The 17,889-nt window shown below is 38.1% G+C and overlaps 1 protein-coding gene across 1 annotated transcript in view; it reads right to left on the bottom strand.

Moving 5' to 3' along the window:
• SPEN (spen family transcriptional repressor) overlaps positions 1-17,214 on the bottom strand; it is a 64,860-nt gene extending 47,646 nt beyond the window's left edge. The window contains exons 1-2 of the mRNA XM_005886185.2: positions 16,859-17,214; positions 13,314-13,781 (exon numbers count right to left, since the gene is read on the bottom strand). Coding sequence (XP_005886247.2) covers positions 13,314-13,781; positions 16,859-17,214 — 824 coding nt within the window. The remainder of the gene's footprint in view (positions 1-13,313; positions 13,782-16,858) is intronic.
• Between the last annotated feature and the right edge of the window lie 675 nt (positions 17,215-17,889).

Here is a 17,889-nt window from a genome sequence, read left to right as displayed (position 1 = left end):
GGGAGGGGAGGGGAGCGAGGGAGGAAAGGAAGGAGGGAGGGATACAGCGATGTGTCTCAGAGAGACACATTCAGTGGCTGTTTCCCCCACACACCCTGACCAGGCCGGGGATCAAATCTGCAACCTAGGCACATGTCCTTGACTGAGAATGGAATCTGAGATCCTTTGGTATATAGGCTAATGCTCTAACCACTGAGGAACACCAGCCAGAACCTGTGGCTTTAATTTTCTTAGTAACTTCTGGGTGGTCTCGGATCAGGAATTAGACCATGTTTAATCATTTAACTCCCTTATTTCTCAAAGAGGCAAACTGAGAAAGAGGCTAAAAATTTGTATTGATGCATAGTATTGTTGTTTTTTAAGGATTTATTTGGCATAGTATTTTTAATTTTAAAAATTATTATTTAAGCCCAGCCGGCATGGCTCAGTGGTTGAGCGTCGACCTATGAAGCAGGAGGTCACTGTTCAATTCCTAGTCAGGGCACATGCCCGGGTTGTGGGCTCCATCCCCAGTGTGGGGCATGCAGGAGGCAGCTGATCAATGATTCTCTATCATTGATGTTTCTATCTCTCCCTCTCTCTTTCCCTCTCTGAAATCAATAAAAATTTTTTTTTTAAATTGTTACTTGAGGCTTTAATCTGAATTACTTTTTGTTAATTTTTAAGCAATGTTTAGAAAAATTACATCAAGATTAAATTAGCCCTGGCCAGTGTGGGTCAGTTAGTTGGAGCATCATCTCATACATCAAAATGTGGCTGATTCAATTCCCGGGCAGGTCACATAGCCAGGTTTCGTCCAGGTTTCGTTCGGGTTCGATCCCAATCTGGGTGTGTAAGGGAGACAATGGATCTACGTTTATCTCTCTCATTGATGATTCTCTCTCTCTTCTCTCCCTTCCTCTCTCTGAAAACAGTCAAAATTACCCTAGCCAGTTTGGCTCAGTGGATGGAGCGTCGGCCTGTGGACTGAAGGGTCCCGGGTTCGATTCCTGTCAAGGGCACATGCCCCAGTTGTGGGCTCAATCCCTAGTAGGGGATGTGCAGGAGGCAGTCGATCAATGATTCTCTGTCATCATTGATGTTTCAATCTCTCTCTCCCTCTCCCTTCCTCTCTGAAATCAATAAAAATATATTTTAAAAAGTAAAATAAAATCAGTCAAATTTTTTTAATTTAGAAAAAAAAAGATTAATTAAAATTCACAAGATACCAGGTCACAAGTTTACTCTATTTTTATTTCTTCTACTTGTCAATCAAATCAAATAAACCCAGCAAAACCCATGTATAAAGAAAGAAAAGGGGTATGAGAGAGAGAATTCTTTACTTTAGACTGACTTAACTAAAAGCAAAGTTCTTGGGGAACTTTGGTAATTAACTAATAAAATAACATTCTGGTCCAATTCTTTATCACCGAATGCAGACCTTGTCGTGATATACCCAAACAGTGGTATGGCAGAAGCTGGTCTTCGAGCCTTAGGTACTAAAAGGCAGAAGATTAAAAGTTATAGTTAAAGCAAGTGAGTAATAAGGAAAGACGTATTGAAAATAATGAGAATTTGCCCTGGCCAGTGTTGCTCATTTGTTAGAGTGTCGGCCCGCACACCAAAGGGTCTCAGGTTCCATTCCCGGTCAGGAGCATGTACCTGAGTTGCAGATTTGATCCCCAGCCTGGTCCAGGCACATGGGGAAAGCAACCAATCAATGTCTCTCTCTCACACATCAATGTTTCTCCCCCCCCCCCCCCCCCCCACTCCTTTCTACTCTATCTGAAAGCAATGAAAAAATATCCTCAGGTAAGGATTTTTTTTTTAATGTTTTAAGAAAAGAACGAGAGCCCTAACTGGTTTGGCTCAGTGGATAGAGCGTCGGCCTGCGGACTGAAGGGTCCCAGGTTCGATTCCGGTCAAGGGCATATATCTTGGTTGCAGGCACATCCCCAGCAGGAAGTGCGCAGCAGGCAGTTGAATTGATGTTTCTCTCTCATCAATGTTTCTAACTCTTATTCCCTCTCCCTTCCTCTCTGTAAAAAATCAATAATATATATATATTTTAAAAGTCACTTTAAAAAAAAAAAGAAAAGAATGAGAATTCACACCAGCGTTCTAGTCTTCAGCTCCTTACTGTGTCTGAAATGCCTCCTCCCTAGGAACAAACCTGGATTAACTGGCAGCTAATTCCAGCTGCTCCTCCCTGCAGGCTGCCCAGTCACAGCACAGAAGCCAGGACAGAACTCTGGCGGAATAAGAAAGCCTCTGGAACGTGGCAAGCAGCCAACTTAAACTGGATGATTCCAGTTTAGGCTGGTTGAGTCACAAACAAGCAGTTCCTAGCTTTCCCCACAATATTTAGACACCCTGGCTGCCCAGGCAGCACACAACGAACTCTCCTCATTTGCTTTCAGAGCTAAGTCTACCTTGTTCTCATCTCCCTAGCAGTAGAGAATCTTAAATGAAAGCTGGCTTCCTATTTTAAGAGTAAATATGGGTGACTCCAACACTTGTTTCCAAAAATGACTGCCTATTCCATATAACTCTAATATTGACAACACCTACACCTATACTTGACAAAAATGAAAACCATGAATGAAATTGATCTATTTATAGATCTCAATAATACAAGTGTAGTCCACCAGAGCAATTAGAAGCAAACACTTCAGCCAGGCCCAAGTGGCTAAGTGGTTGAGTATCAACCTATGAACCAGGAAGTTACATTTCAATTCCCAGTCAGGGCATATGCCCAGGTTGCAGGCTCGATCCCCAGTAGGGGACGCACAAGAGGCAGCCAATCAATGATTATCTCTTATCATTGATGTTTCTCTCTCTCCCCCCCTTACCCTATGAAATCAATGATAAAAAAATGTTTTTAAAGAAGCAAACACTTCCATTTTCCATATTTAGAACAAAAAGGCTTGTCTATAGGTTGAGTACGCTAGTAGCTTATTGCCCAATAACAAACTATACAGCAGCCTAGAAAGGAATGTGTTTCAAAGATGTAGGCTCTGCAAGTGATCTCTGCAATTTGCCTGCTACTGATGGGGATGGAAAAAATATTAATAAATTTTTTAAATATACATTTTTTATATTTGGTGTACTTTTCTCCAAAGCACACACTGTTAAATAGTTATTCCATTCTTCTAAACAGCACTAATCTGCATTAAGGAAAGAATGAGCAAATGCTTATTTTGGGGGACAGTAATAGGTATTTAATAAGGCAGCTACTCAAAGGGAGGTAAACTTAATGTGCATTTTAAATTTAACCATTTTCTCCAGGATTGCAGACACACTAATATGCCTGTTTTTCTCTTTTTTCCACCAACCCTTCTTCCTCCAAGTAAGTAACTTTTTAAAAAACTTAGATACCAATATTTCAAGGAGAAAGAATACTCATTCAATCAATAAAATTACTACTTGGCTTTCACTGAATTCCATCACAAATAAAAGTTGCAAATTTCAGCCTGCCTGGCTCAGTGGTTGAGCGTCTGCCTATGAACCAGGAGGTCACAGTTTAAATCTGGGTCAGGGCACAGGCCTGGGTTGCAGGCTTGATCCCCAGTGTGGGGTGTACAGGAGATGGCCAATCAGTGATTCTCTCTCATCATTGGTGTTTCTCTCTCCCTTCCTATCTGAAATAATAAAAATATTTTTTTAAACATATTTTTTATTGACTTCAGAGAGGAAGGGAGAGGGAGAGAGAGATAGAAATATCAATGATGAGAGAGAATCATTGATTGGCTGCCTCCTGCATGGCCCCTACTGGGGATCAAGCCCGCAACTCGGGCATGTGCCCTTGACCAGAATCGAACCGGGACCCTTCAGCCTGCAGGCCGACACTCTATCCACTGAGCAAAACCAGCCAGGGCTAATAAAAAAAAATTTTTTTTTTTAATTTCAAGTAGTAGCCAGAAAGGTCCAGGACAATTAATACATTTTATTCATAATAGTGATTTTCAGCATAATTTCAACTATCTTAAAAAGGTAAAAATGAGGCAGGACAAAATTTTAATAAAACAGGCAAAGAATGGTTGTGAAATGAAAATAATAAATTAGCTAATTTATTAGAAATAAATAAACCAACAAATGGTGTTTTATTTAGGTTAAAAATAAGAGTACGGCCCTAACCGGTTTGGCTCAGTAGATAGAGCGTCGGCCACTGAAGGGTCCTGGGTTTGATTCCGGTCAAGGGCACATGCCCAGGTTGTGGGCTCGATCCTCAGTGGGGGACGTGCAGGAGGCAGCCAATCAACGATTCTCTCTCACCATTGATATTTCTATCTCTCCCTCTCTCTCGCTTCCTCTCTGAAATCAATGGAAATATATTTTAAAAATAAATAAAGAGTACATATATTTTCCCTTTTAAATGAAAATAAGGGGCAAAAGATAAAAAAAAAATCCCTAAGAATATTTATTGTCCTTAACTTTGGCTTCTTTAAGGTTTAGATAAACCTTTACTGTTCCTCCTTAAAAGTCCTGAATGCTTCCAAAACTTCTTGTTATCCCCCCAAATCAAATGACAGGTATAAACAGAGTAGCAAAGAAGACAAAGGTTGGTATTATGTAATAAAACCAATATAATTAATTTAGACTCTCATTTCAATCCTATACAGCTACAAACAGAACAGCCAGGAGGGAGGAAAAAGAAAACATGATTTCTAATCACCAATTCCCTAAATATGGTTAATATCACTTATAACTTTTTGTCCTGATACTAAAGGCATTATTTTATCAGACTTTCTTCTGATTAAAAAATAAAAAAAGAATACAAACCATTTTGTCCCCACAAAATATACCTGAGAATAAAGAAGCATAGTGCAACAAAATTTTTATCTCCAACTGAATGCAGAAATTATCTGCCTATTCATTACAATAGATAAGATCACTGTAGGTGATAAAAATTCAGATGAATGTTTTTATGATTAAACATTGTTAATAATCACCAAAAACCCTTTATTAATTACTTTAACATTTTAAGAAACTTTTACTTAACATATGTATTTAAACTACTGCCATATCTGACATTGTCATAGGAAATCGTATAGCCAGTTAAAATGAGCATTCTGCCCTAGCCTGTTTGGCTCAGTGGATAGAGCGTCAGCTTGGAGATTGAAGAGTCCCAGGTTCAATTCTGGTCAAGGGCACATGATCGGGTTCTGGGCTCAATCCCCAGTCGGGGGCGTGCAGGAGGCAGCCAATCAATGATTCTCTCTCTCCCAATGTTTCAATCTCTCGCTCCCTTTTCCCTCCTCTCTGAAATCAATAAAAATATTTTTAAATAAATAAATATAAAATGAGCATTCTTTCTTTAATCGATGTTCTAAATGAGCATACTTATAAAATAAGAGGGGAAAAAAGGTATACTGTCAATATCACTTTGATACACCCAACAGCACCATTCCCAGCGGTTTCCTTCTCATCTTTTCAGCCTCATCATATTCTTTCACAAGGTTACAAGATGACAACAATTTTGAAAATTTTCCTACATGAACCTAAAGGGAATTCTCTCTCCTAACCAAAATAACAAATTGCAAAAGTTCCTCATCAAATCACAAAGAACATTTTAATAAAATTCCCCCTCTAAGAAACTATAATCTATACCATCTAGATTGTTCACAAAATGATTAGGAGAATTAGTCTTTATTTTTTAAAATGCTTATTTAAAATAAATAAATAAAAGAATAAAAAAATGCTTATTAGATTAGGAACTCCCGTGCTAATACTTTATTAGTTAAAAGGGTCACATTCTGCCCTAACCGGTTTGGCTCAGCAGACAGAGCATCAGCCTGCAGACTGAAGGGTCCCAGGTTGGATTCCGGTCAAGATGTTTCTAACTCTCTATCCCTCTCCCTTCCTCTCTGTAAAAATTTTTTATTAATATATATATATTTTAAAAAGGTCACATTCCTTTAAAATAAATTTTAAAAACTGTAATAAAATAAAATTAAAAAACTGTATCTGCTGTAAAAATCCAGAATTTGTTCAATATTCTAATTACTATTTATAATTAGGCAAAATAATCTTAAAATTCCTAACAGTAGCCCTAACCGGTTTGGCTCAGTGGATAGAGCGTCGGCCTGTGGACTGAAAGGTTCCAGGTTCGATTCCGGTCAAGGGCATGTACCTTGGTTGCGGGCACATCCCCAGTAGGAGGTGTGCAGGAGGCAGCTGATCGATGTTTCTAACTCTCTATCCCTCTCCCTTCCTCTCTGTAAAAAATCAATAAAATATATTTAAAAAAAAAATTTCCTAACAGTAAAAATGAGTAGTGTTATAGATAGCTTTTGATAGAATTTACTCAAAACATTAACCAATGTCATCCCCAATAAATTTAATAATAAACAAATGAAATATATAGCCTTGGTCAGGTAACTCAATTTGTTAGAGCATCATCTGGATATGCCAAGGTTGGGGTTTGATCTCCAGTCAGGGCACATAAAATTAAAAAATTTTTAAAGAGCCCTAACCAATTTGGCTCAGTGGATAGAGCGTCAGCTTGCAGACTGAAGGGTCCCAGGTTCGATTCCAGTCAAGGGCATGTACCTTGGTTGCGGGCACATCCCCAGTGAGGAGTGTGCAGGAGGCAGCTGATCAGTGTTTCTCTCTCATTGATGTTTCTAACTCTCTATCCCTCAACCTTCCTCTCTGTAAAAATTAATAAAATATATTTTTGTTTTAAAAATTTTAAAGAAATGTACAAACAAGTTCTACAAATAATACCAACAATAAGCCCTAGCTGGTTTGGCTCAGTGGAAAGAGTGTCGGCCCGCAGACTGAAGGGTCCCTGGTTTGATTCCAGTGAAGGGCACATGCCCAGGTTGTAGGCGCAATCCCCAGTAGCAGGCGTGCAGGAGGCAGCTTATCAATGATTCTTTCTCATCATTGATGTTTCTATCTCTCTCCCTCTCACTTCCTCTCTGAAATCAATTATATATGTACACATATACATATAAAATAATAATACCAACAATAAGAAATATTTTTTCATTTCCCTATCAATAAAAAATGAATTATTCTAATGCAAAACTAACATTGGACAAGGGAAGGGGCATAAAGCATGACATATCTTAATATAGCATCAGAGTTGAAAAGTCTAATTGCTCAAAGTTCTATATGTTTCATTGTTACTGTAAACAAACACCACAAAGTCTACTTCATATTCCAGTTTTCAGAATTAACTTTGTGTCTCTCTTTCCCATACTGATTCCATTTTCTTCCTGTGTATCTTCCAACTTATGACAATTCAAAAAAAATTCTAATAATGTAACAACTATACAAAGAAAATTTCCTCAAATACATTATTTTAATAATCTTATTCCAATTTTTTAAAAATATTTTTTTATTGATTTCAGACAGGAAGGGAGAGGGAGAGATAGAAACATCAATGATGAGAAACATTGATCAGCTACCTCCTGCACACCCACCACTGGGAATCAAGCCCAAAATCCAGACATGTGCCCTGACTGAGAATCGAACCATGACCTCCTGGTTCATGGGCCGATGCTTAACCACTGAACCACACTAGCCAGGCCATTGTTTTTGTTTTTTAAGAGAGGGAGGGAGAGAGAGAGAGGGTGGGAGGAAGGGAAGGAAGGAGGGAGACACATCGGTGTGAGAGAGAGACATCAATTGGTTGCCTCCCACACCCACCCCAATCCAGGCTGGGGATTGACCTGCAACCCAGGTGCATGGCCTTGACCAGGAATCGAACTCAAGACTTTTCCATGCCCGGGACACTGTTCTAACCACTAGGCAACATCAGCCAGGGCACAGCCTGTTATCTTATTCCATATATTTGGTGCACAAAAATAGTGGTATTTGTTAAATGGATGGTTAAATGTAAACTCAAAAGTGAACTTTTACCTAAAAAGAGATTTAGGGAAGTAATCTATTGAGAGGAAGGAGATGGAGCAAGAAAAGGTTTGGGGTCATCCAAATCTCAACTCTTTCCTATTATCCTTTTATTCAAACCCCTCTCCCCCATCATTAGGTGAAACCTTCACAGGGTATAGAATCAAGGGCTAACTGCAGCTACTCAGGTGCCAAAAACCCTTTTCAACAATCTGGCAAAGTTTCTGGACCACTTTTCAGAATAATGTTTCTAAAAGCATAAAGTAAAATAAATAGGAATAAAAGGAAACCAATTATTTGACACAATTATTAAAATATTTAAATTGTGTGATATAATGTCTTTATTAACATTAAATAAAAACACCTACCACTGAGTTTAATAACAATATCCCAGTAAAGATTAATATAATCCCAATTTTGAGATATCTGCAACAATAATAAATTACCTGTGGATTCTGGTAACAAAGTAACTCACACTGTTAATACTGCTGTTTTGTGTTGCCCACTTTCACAATGGGAGGCAATGCTTAATTTCAATTATAGGTTAGGGGAAAGATATAATTTTCCCCCCATCCAAGTTCAGACTCCAAGACAGCCAATCATCTTTGGCTGTGACCAAAGTAAACAACTAGGAAACAAAGCTCAGTCTAAAGTACTTTGAGCCCTGACTGGGTAGCTAAGTTGGTTATAGCATTGTCCTGATACACCATGGTTGCTGATTCGATCCCCAGTCAGGACACATACAAGAAACAACCAGAGAGTGCATGGATTGGTGGAATAACAAGTCAATGCCCCCCCCCCACCTCTCTCTCAACTCATTAAAAAATTTTACTTTGATCCCTAGCTGGTTTGGCTCAGTGGATAGAGCGTTGGCCTGCGGACTGAAGGGTCCCAGGTTCAATTCCGGTCAAGGGCACATGCCTGGGTTGCGGGCTCAATCCCCAGTAGGGGGCGTGCAGGAGGCAGCCAATCAATGATTCTCTCTCAACTCTGATGTTTCTATCTCTCTCCCCCTCTCCTTTCTGCTCTGAAATCAATAAAAACATATTTTAAAAAAATTTTTACTTTGAGATATTAGGAAAGTTTATAAATTTCTATCACCTTTTATCCCCTCTATGCCCTCTACAACCTCCATCCAATTTTTTTGGCTTATTAAAGAAAAGTCTTACAACATAATGGGGGGGGGGGGGGGGGGATCCAATGATAGAAAACTACAGAAATAAAGTACATTCAAACTTCAATCAAGGGCTTTTAAAATAAATGCTTTTGTGAAATTTATGTATTTAAATTTTTCTGCTGAAAGGAAAGTGACTCCCTAAATAACCATGACAGAGAAAGAGACATATAGCAACACAGGACTGTACACAAGAACGTTCATGAAGCACCAGTTCTCACCAAATACCGTGAATAGTTTTGCAAAGATAGTAGGTGTATAAGGACTTCGAAACTAGACTGCCATTAATCCCATGTTTACTCATTTGAAAGGCATCGCTAGGCCAGGCCAGTATTCGACCAATGAACCTGGAGTTTGATTCCCAGTCAGGGCACATGACCGGGTTGTGGGCTCAATCTCCTGTGGGGGCCACCAAGGGGGAAGGGGGTGGTAGCAGCTGATCGAGGATTCTCTCTCATCGTTGATGCTTCTATCTCTCTATCCCTCTCCCTTCCTCTCTCTGAAGTCACTAAAAACATATTAGAAAAAAGAAAAAAAATGCACTGCTAAGATTCTATTCACCAAAGCTGTAACAATTAAGGGGGTTAGAGGGTGATTAATTTCCTAGTCAGTCTTGCAGACAGAATAGAAACTTGTTTCTATAGATAAAACCAAACTATATTTTGTCTACTATAAAATGTTAGTTTTAAACTTTTTTTTCTTTGTTAATCCTCATCTGAGGATTATTTTTTCCATTGCTTTTCTGAAAGAGTGAAAGGGGGGAAGGGGGAGAGAGGGGAAGAGAGAGAGAGCAAGAGAGAGAAACATCGAAGTGAGAGAGACACCTGGACTGGCTGCTTCCCGCACGAGTCCCAATCCGGGGACAGGGAGTGAACCCGAAACCCAAGTATGTGCCCTTGATTGGGAATCGAACCATGAACCTTCAGTGTGGGGGTCAATGCTCTAACTACTGAATGCACCAGCCAAGACAATTTTAAACAGTTTTAAAGGACTTAGAGAATGTCACAGCTTCACAATCACAAGGTTTTACAGATTACAAAAGGAACTTATTACTTCCAACAGGATATTGAACATTCTGAATCTACGTGACATCTCAAAATATACTTTGAAGTCAATATAATTATAGAGGAAAAGAGGACATCTTGATAAAAGGGAGGCTGACCCCAGGGATAACGGATATGCTCTGAATGCCAAAGAATATTTCTATGCACTTGCTTTAATCACAATATCATGACCAAATCTTTTAGCTATTTATATCAATTCTACTTTATCCCTTGTATTAACTAAGAATTGTATCTCAGTATTTCAACTATTTGTTGAACATGTACTCTGAAAAAGACAATATACTAGCTCTGCAGTGTGCCAAGACCTGGTCCTGTTGTTACAGGGTAGTACTGAAACGCCCATCATTAAAGGTCATTCTGGTTTTCATAAATCAACATCATCAGATTCTTAATACAATGTCTCTCCCACTTATCCCTAGTTAGACACTCTCACAGTCCAAGTCTTCCTTCTCTAAGAACTAAAATAGCCTCCTAATCAGAATCTCTGTTTTTCCTATTCTATGACTTTTTTTTTTCTGATTTTTTTGAAATATATTTTTCATTGATTTCAGAGAGGACAGGAGAGGGAAAGAGAGACAGAAACACCAATGATGAGAGAGAATCATTGATGGACTTCGTCGGGATCGAGCCCACAACCCAACATGTGCCCTGACAGGGAATCGAATTGTGACCTCCTGATTCATAGGTCGACGCTCAACCACTGAGTCATGCCAATTGGGCCAGATACCTTTTCTCAAGCACAGATCTCAACTAGCCATCTCCCTTCTTAATATCCCTCAACAGTTCATCTCTGCATAAAGAATAAAACCCAAAATCATTAGTATGGTGAAGTCATTCTAAATTATCTGCTATTCTCAAAACATTCTTCCACCCACTTGTATCTCTTCAAGTGGCTCCTTCCACCCACAATGTTCCAATGTCTAGCCTAAAACTCCTTTTTCTTTTTGCTAAAATCCTACACATCTTTCATAGCCCTAAATCAGAAAAATTTCCAGACCTAAGTATGATTCAGGCAACTGACAGAAAAGGAAATAACCTTTATTTTAATTTAGTATCTTTAGTCCCCATGTAGATTTTCTAAGCTCATCCTGCCTTTGCCTTTGTGGCAGTTATCTTTCTGACTATAAATATTAAGAGGTATATCACTATTCTTTTGATTATGTAAACAGGACATGTCAAATTCATCATATCACCTGTGAGTTCAAACTTTTGAGCCTACAATGCTAAGGGCCAAATCCCAAAACACTGTAACTTCCCCACCCAAGTACAATGCCTTGTGTATAATGTTTCTCCTCTAACTTCAATACCTCCATAATATGTGGGCTTTTCAATAAATTTTCACCCAATGGAATGCAGTGGCATCCCTTTAATGAGATAGGTTTGGGAAAAATAACTAAAACTTAAGTATCTTAGACAATTCTAGGTAGGAGAAAATGAGGCATAATAAGATTTTATAATCAGTTTATAGAGCTCAAAAGAAGCTTGTCAATCATTTATCTTGATAATACACCAAATGAAATCGAAAGAAGTTGAGGATTCTTATCCATGTCACAGAGCTACAAAGCTAGAGCCAGAATCTAACTCTCCTGATTTCATAAACTAAGAGCATGCTTCATTGTAATATGCTGTATCTTCAAAAATGTTTTAATTAGCTATAGATAAATGTATAAAATGTTTCCATTTATTATTTTGAATTAGAACATATAGGAGGCCTAAAAGGAGGCATTCATCAATTACATGATCATTTACCTTTTTTTCTCCCCAGAGATACAAGGAAAAGGGAGAGACAGAAACATCAATGATGAGAATCACAGATCGGCTGCCCCCAGTACGCCCCCACCCCCACCCCACTAGAGATCGAGCCCTGCCCTAACCAGGAATCGAACCATGACCACCAGGTTCATAGGTTAACATTCAACCACTGATCCATACCGGCTGGCTGGGCATTTACTTTTCTTAAATTAATTCTAAGCAAGCAATACTAAAAGAAAAATAATTAATCTGAGCATTTAATCGGGTCAAATAATCTGTATCCTGTAAATTTAAAATGCACACCATCAAAGCATGGCACAGACTGGGGGTTCACAAAGGGAAGAGGGGAGGGAGGCGGGCAGAAAATAACGAAAGAATTTATATGCATAATCCATGGACACAGATGGTAGTGTGCAGGCCTGGGGTGGGGTGGGAACCCAGTGGAGGGGGGCAATGGAGGACATCTGTAATACCATCAACAATAAAGATAAATACAATTTTTAAAATCAATATAAAATACACACCATCTAAATTTAAAACTAGGATATCTAGGATTAACAGGTTAAATAACAATAACTAGAAATGGGAAATGCTCAAAGACTTTCAACATTTGAAGTAGTAATAATAGCTAGCAATTATTAAAGACAGTGTCTAACACGTATGGGTATCAAGCTAAGCATTTTACATACTTTCTTTTTTCATTTTCATCTTCACAGTAACTTTATAAAGCATGGTCTTTTAAAAGATGAGAAAGCTAAGGCCTAGACAGCTTAAATAACTTGTCCAAGATTATGAAAGTAGCAAACTATACTGTCTACCCAGATCTGTGTTTTTAAAACCTGAATACCTAACTTCTAAGCTATTTCCTGTTAAGACTACCTATATTGTTTTCATCTTTAAAATAAAATGCCTTTGTAAAAAAAACTTCCAACTAATGAAGTCAGCTTACTCGGCCTTAGTGAACAGCCAAGTTACAACCTGCATTTAAAGAAAGCTTTTCTACTTGCGTTTATAAATTGGCTACCTCCCTATGTTAAAATTAGTTAAAATGTATTCTAAAATTGATTTAGTCATTGATAACAAATGTCAACCATAATACTTCACCAATACACCTTTAACAAAATAGTTTTTTACAAATTTTGAACCAGAATAACAGAAGTAGGTTAATACTATATACCTAGGAAATTAAAAACTTAAAAGAAATAATTTTCAGTGGCACCAGATCTGCTTCACACAGCCAAACTTGCCACTTTTCTTCCTTTTTGGCAGTTTTAATATTGAGCATCTGGAGGAGAAAACGGTATTTGCCTATCATCACTTAGCTTCGGGTGCATCAGTTTCTTCACTCATTATATACATGATCCAAGATTACTCTCTTTTAAAAATATTAATTATTATTCTAAAAATCATTACCATTGATCATCGAGAATTTATGACAATTTATTCAACAGCTCGTCTGTTATAACAAAAGGCTATTAACCTACCTGTCACTGCTGGTACTACTGCTGCTGCTGATTGAATCACTACTGGAGGATCTACTCCTAGAGCCGCTGCCGCTAGGGGACCTTGTGAGTCGGCTAGCCAGCCTCTGAGGAGACTGATTTCTAGATTGGGATGAATGCGGTGACCGACTCCTGCTGTGCTGGTAATTCCGCTCAGGCCTTCTGCCTCGTACCTCCCGGGTAATATCATCCCTGTAGATATCCCTGTGTACCACACTGGGCAGCGTAAACTGCTCCCGAGCCCTAGGTTCGTATCGGGGGTCATGAGCATCAAAACGGTTTGGACTTCGACTCCGAGAAGAATAATAGAGCCCATGTTGTAAAGTCCGTTCGCGAGGATCTCTATAGTAATCCTGATCGTAATGTCTTGTCCGATCAAATCCTCCCGTCCCCCGTTCATGGTGTCCATAGGCACTATGTTCATAAGCACGCTCCCTGTTATCTGAAGCCCTGCATTTTAGGAGGGGGAAAAATATTTAATCAATCAGAAAGGGACAAGCAAAACTAAAAATAAGTCATGCAAACATTCACTTCAGCATTGTCTGTCTTTACAACTGATCATTTTCTAAACAGCATTAACCTACTTATTAAGCAAATACTAACAAGCTTAACATTTTACTTGACTCCAAAACTTATTTTCACAGCTGAGTAATCATTGTTTTAACTGTATATTGATTGGGCTTTCATGACTAGTGTTCTGCAAGTCACTCACTCTTTTTATTAGGGATTTTCTGGTTTATATACAGAAATAGACATATGCTATCTCCTTTTCATTTTAAGTTTAATGGAACAAGAAGAAACTGTCATTTTAATATGAAAGTTTTCTATACTTTCATCTCATTAAAATATATACCAAACTTTTATTTACTATGTAAATGTTTTTTAGGCAAAATTTCCATGACACATTTTTAACACAGTCATGAAAGCCCTATTGTGATGTATGTCCCAGCTGTAGGAGGGCATTTTCAAAGAAGTCCAGAAAAAACTTCAACTATAACTTTTTCTCATTAACTTTCGACTTCTTAGGTAATTATAAAAATTACAAGATTATGCAAACTGCTGTGCCCAATCACATTTAATAATAAAAGTGGAATCTTAAAAAGAAATACTTAGGATATTAAAATATTGGATTGCCACATACTATTCTATGGTAAATTTAATTAATTAAAGAATAAAGGTTATTTTACCTCCTTGTGCTATCAAATTCCACATAATTTTTAAAATGTCTATTCCACGATTCAATTTGTTAACATAAGTACTTAATGGTTACAGGAAATATGTTCACTTAGGTTTTAGCTATACGCAATTTGCCTATGATGAAATTAGGCAACTTTTGGAATTTTAAGAGTCTCTAAGGTTACTTCTAGCAATGGTTTAACTTAAAAAAAAATTTTCTGTAGGACATATCTATCAACCTCAGAGTGCAAAAATTGTTGCATGTACAATTACATACATGCAATTAAGTGTTAGTACTTAAAACTAAGTCTAATTCTATAAAGAAATCTTATATTCTCTACTTTGGTAGGAAACCAGAACTCATTTCCCGAGTCTCTAAAAAGACCATTTCACTTGAATTTCAACTTAAGACTGAGTTTCTTCTCAATGTTATATTTGGAACTACCTTCTATCAAAAGAGATTAGGAATCATGAAAAATGTAGAAGAATTAGAATCTCTCAAATGAAGAATATCTGGCAAAAATCTTACAATACTATGTCCCCACTACAGGCCTAGATTCCAAATTCCTCCACTAATCTTCATCTCATCCACCATTTCACTTAGTAACAAATATACCTTCCTATGCTGCATTTGTTTTTTGCAGCCATATGAAAAGCAACTGGCATGACAAAAAAAATCAATAATAATATCTTTCCTACTTAAATGATTTTTTCCTTTTTAATTCACTACATTTCTGGAACTTGAATAGATATTTCAATGTCTAACAAACAAGAGAGTTTCCTTTCAGACTTAAGAGAAAGTTTAATAAATAATTCTATTAGTACCCTATCAAATATTAATCAGTGAGAGCTGATATTAATTATATAATTAGCAATAGTTCTAGGAGAATTACTGCTACAGCTGATAGTTTATAACTATGCAAAGTTCTTATCCATTAGGAAGATACAGAAGGCAGGCACAAGAGCTAGCAGAGCTGAAATCTAATAGCTATTCTTTAATTCATCTATTAGTACTAAATACTTCTAGAGTTAGTGGGGGGAAAAGAGAGAGTTTGACTTGGGTTAGGAGAGGGGCTAATATACACAGGTCAGGACATACCAACCTTTTCCAAGTGTGGAAACACGACCTATAATCCCAATTAAATCTAGGGAGAGAATTGTGAACATAACTTCCCCAATTTTGGCCCCTCTTAACGGGGGTAATCCACCTTCTTAATGGGCAAGGGTGTCAAATGATATTTAGATGAACCACAAGGAAAAAAAAATCTTAGTGATCAGATAAAATAATTCCACTGGAAGCAAGTTGTCCCAGACAAACTGTAACTCTCAAACCCCCAGACTTCTTTCTTGAGATAGTAGACAATTATAAATTGATCCACATTCATAAAAATTTCCAGCCCTAAGCATGAATCAGGCAGCTGACAGAAGAGGAAATGATTCCACCAAATGAGGAAGGCACAGTTGCTTGCCAATAGTTCACCTTTGTAGCCATCCAGCACAGTCAATTTTGATTGCAGTATCCACAACTGATCATCACCATGTGTTCAAACTAAAGTACCTTTAATTGGGCAGCAACTTGCTTCAGAAAGGAGATAGTAATCCTCTTCTCCTGGGCTAATGGAATTTTGACTGCATGACATCCCATAGACTCCAGAAATTAGGAAACAATGGCTATATTCCAGGATTTAAGAAGGTCCATCATCTCAACTTGCCCCATTCCATCCAGGAGTATAATTCCAACATGGAAATTGTGTAGATCCAAAATGGGAAAATCAAACATTGCCTTCATTCTTCTTCCTCCAAGTTACACATTTCCAGGTTAAAGTATTGTTTGTAGAATCCAAGGGGTTGAATCATTATGATGTGCTAGGTTTTGTGATGACAATCCAATTCATTTGTACACTTTATGTAGTGAAAATTGAGAAGCAGATATTAACTTCTAAAAGAATCTGTAGGCTCTAATATTCCAGAAATATTCCATATAGTATAACCACAAAATCTGTAGCCAAATAGCTCCGTCAGGTAAAAGGAATATATCCAAGGAAGGCCTTATCATCATCCAAGAGAAGAAATAATTAAATCTAGAAGACAGGTAACTCCAAAAATGCTGCCATATAAAATCTTCCACCACTTCATATCTCAGGAGTAGATATCCAACCAGCTGCAGGAAATATCCTCTACGATTCCATAATACCAGCCACTGGGATAGAAATTACTTCCGTTTCCAACCCAAAATAGGAAACATTGAAAATGCCCAAAACTTTAAATCCATCTGGGGCCCCTAAATATGAGTTTCTGTTTCTCACCATATCAAATACAAAATACCTGCCTACAGAAACCTTGGAACTTACCCATCAAGTCTCCGCTCATAACGTCCTTCTCGTGCATGAAGTGATGGTGGAGGGCCATAAGCAGGCCCTCCACCACCTCCTCTGAACCCAGAAACCTCTCTACTACGAGATGTTATGGAAACTGTATCATCCAATCCCCGAGCAGCACTTGGAATGGTGCCTGGTTCATTATAATCCGTGCGTAGGTCTCTATCTCCCATTTTGTTGACTGAGTTGTGAGCTTTCTGTGCACTTTTGATGTCCACAAAATCCACAAAGGCAGCCACTCCTCCTTCAGATCCCCTCTTAGGGAGAATTTTGACACTTTCCACGCGGCCATATCTAGAAAAAAAATAAACAACATTATTGTTGCTCATCAATAATTTTCCAAAAATAGGTTTTTTAATTTGTTTCTTACTTGTAGAAAATTTATATTATGTATGTATGGGGGAGGGGTTACAAGGTGACTTTTTTTTTTAATTTCAGGGAGAGGAAGGGAGAGAGAAACATCAATGAGAGAATCATTGATCAGCTGCTTCCTGCGTGCCCCACTAGGGATCAAGCCCACAACCCGGGCATGTGCCCAGATCTGACTGAGAATCGAACCTTGATATCCTGGTTCATGGGTCGATGCTCAACCACTGAGCCACACCAGCCGGACCAAAGTGACTTTTTAAATGGCTTTTACATTCACATTTTTCTTTCTTGGGGAAAATATTTAGAAATGTTTTTACCACATTATTTTATTAGTCTCACTCCTTAAATATAGTATTTACTAAACTACCTTTTACCTTTCTAGAACAGTTAGCTGAAACATATCTCTCAGAAGTTTTTAGGAAGTTGTACATTCTACAAAGGGATATTGGACCTAACATTGACCAAAGTAACTTACAAACGTTAAAAGATTTTTATTAAAAACTGTAGCCCTCGCCGGTTTGTTGGCCTGGGGACCAAAGGGTCCCAAGTTCGATTCTGGTCAAGGGCATGTAGCCCGGTTGCAGGCTCCTCCCAGAGCCCGGGCCCTGGTCCAGGGCGTGCAGGAGGCAACCAAT

The sequence above is a fragment of the Myotis brandtii genome, unplaced genomic scaffold (assembly GCF_000412655.1).
Source record: "Myotis brandtii unplaced genomic scaffold, ASM41265v1 scaffold96, whole genome shotgun sequence".
Taxonomy (NCBI): domain Eukaryota; kingdom Metazoa; phylum Chordata; class Mammalia; order Chiroptera; family Vespertilionidae; genus Myotis; species Myotis brandtii.
Note: the sequence above shows the minus strand (reverse complement) of the source record. Positions and strands in the feature narration are given on the sequence as shown.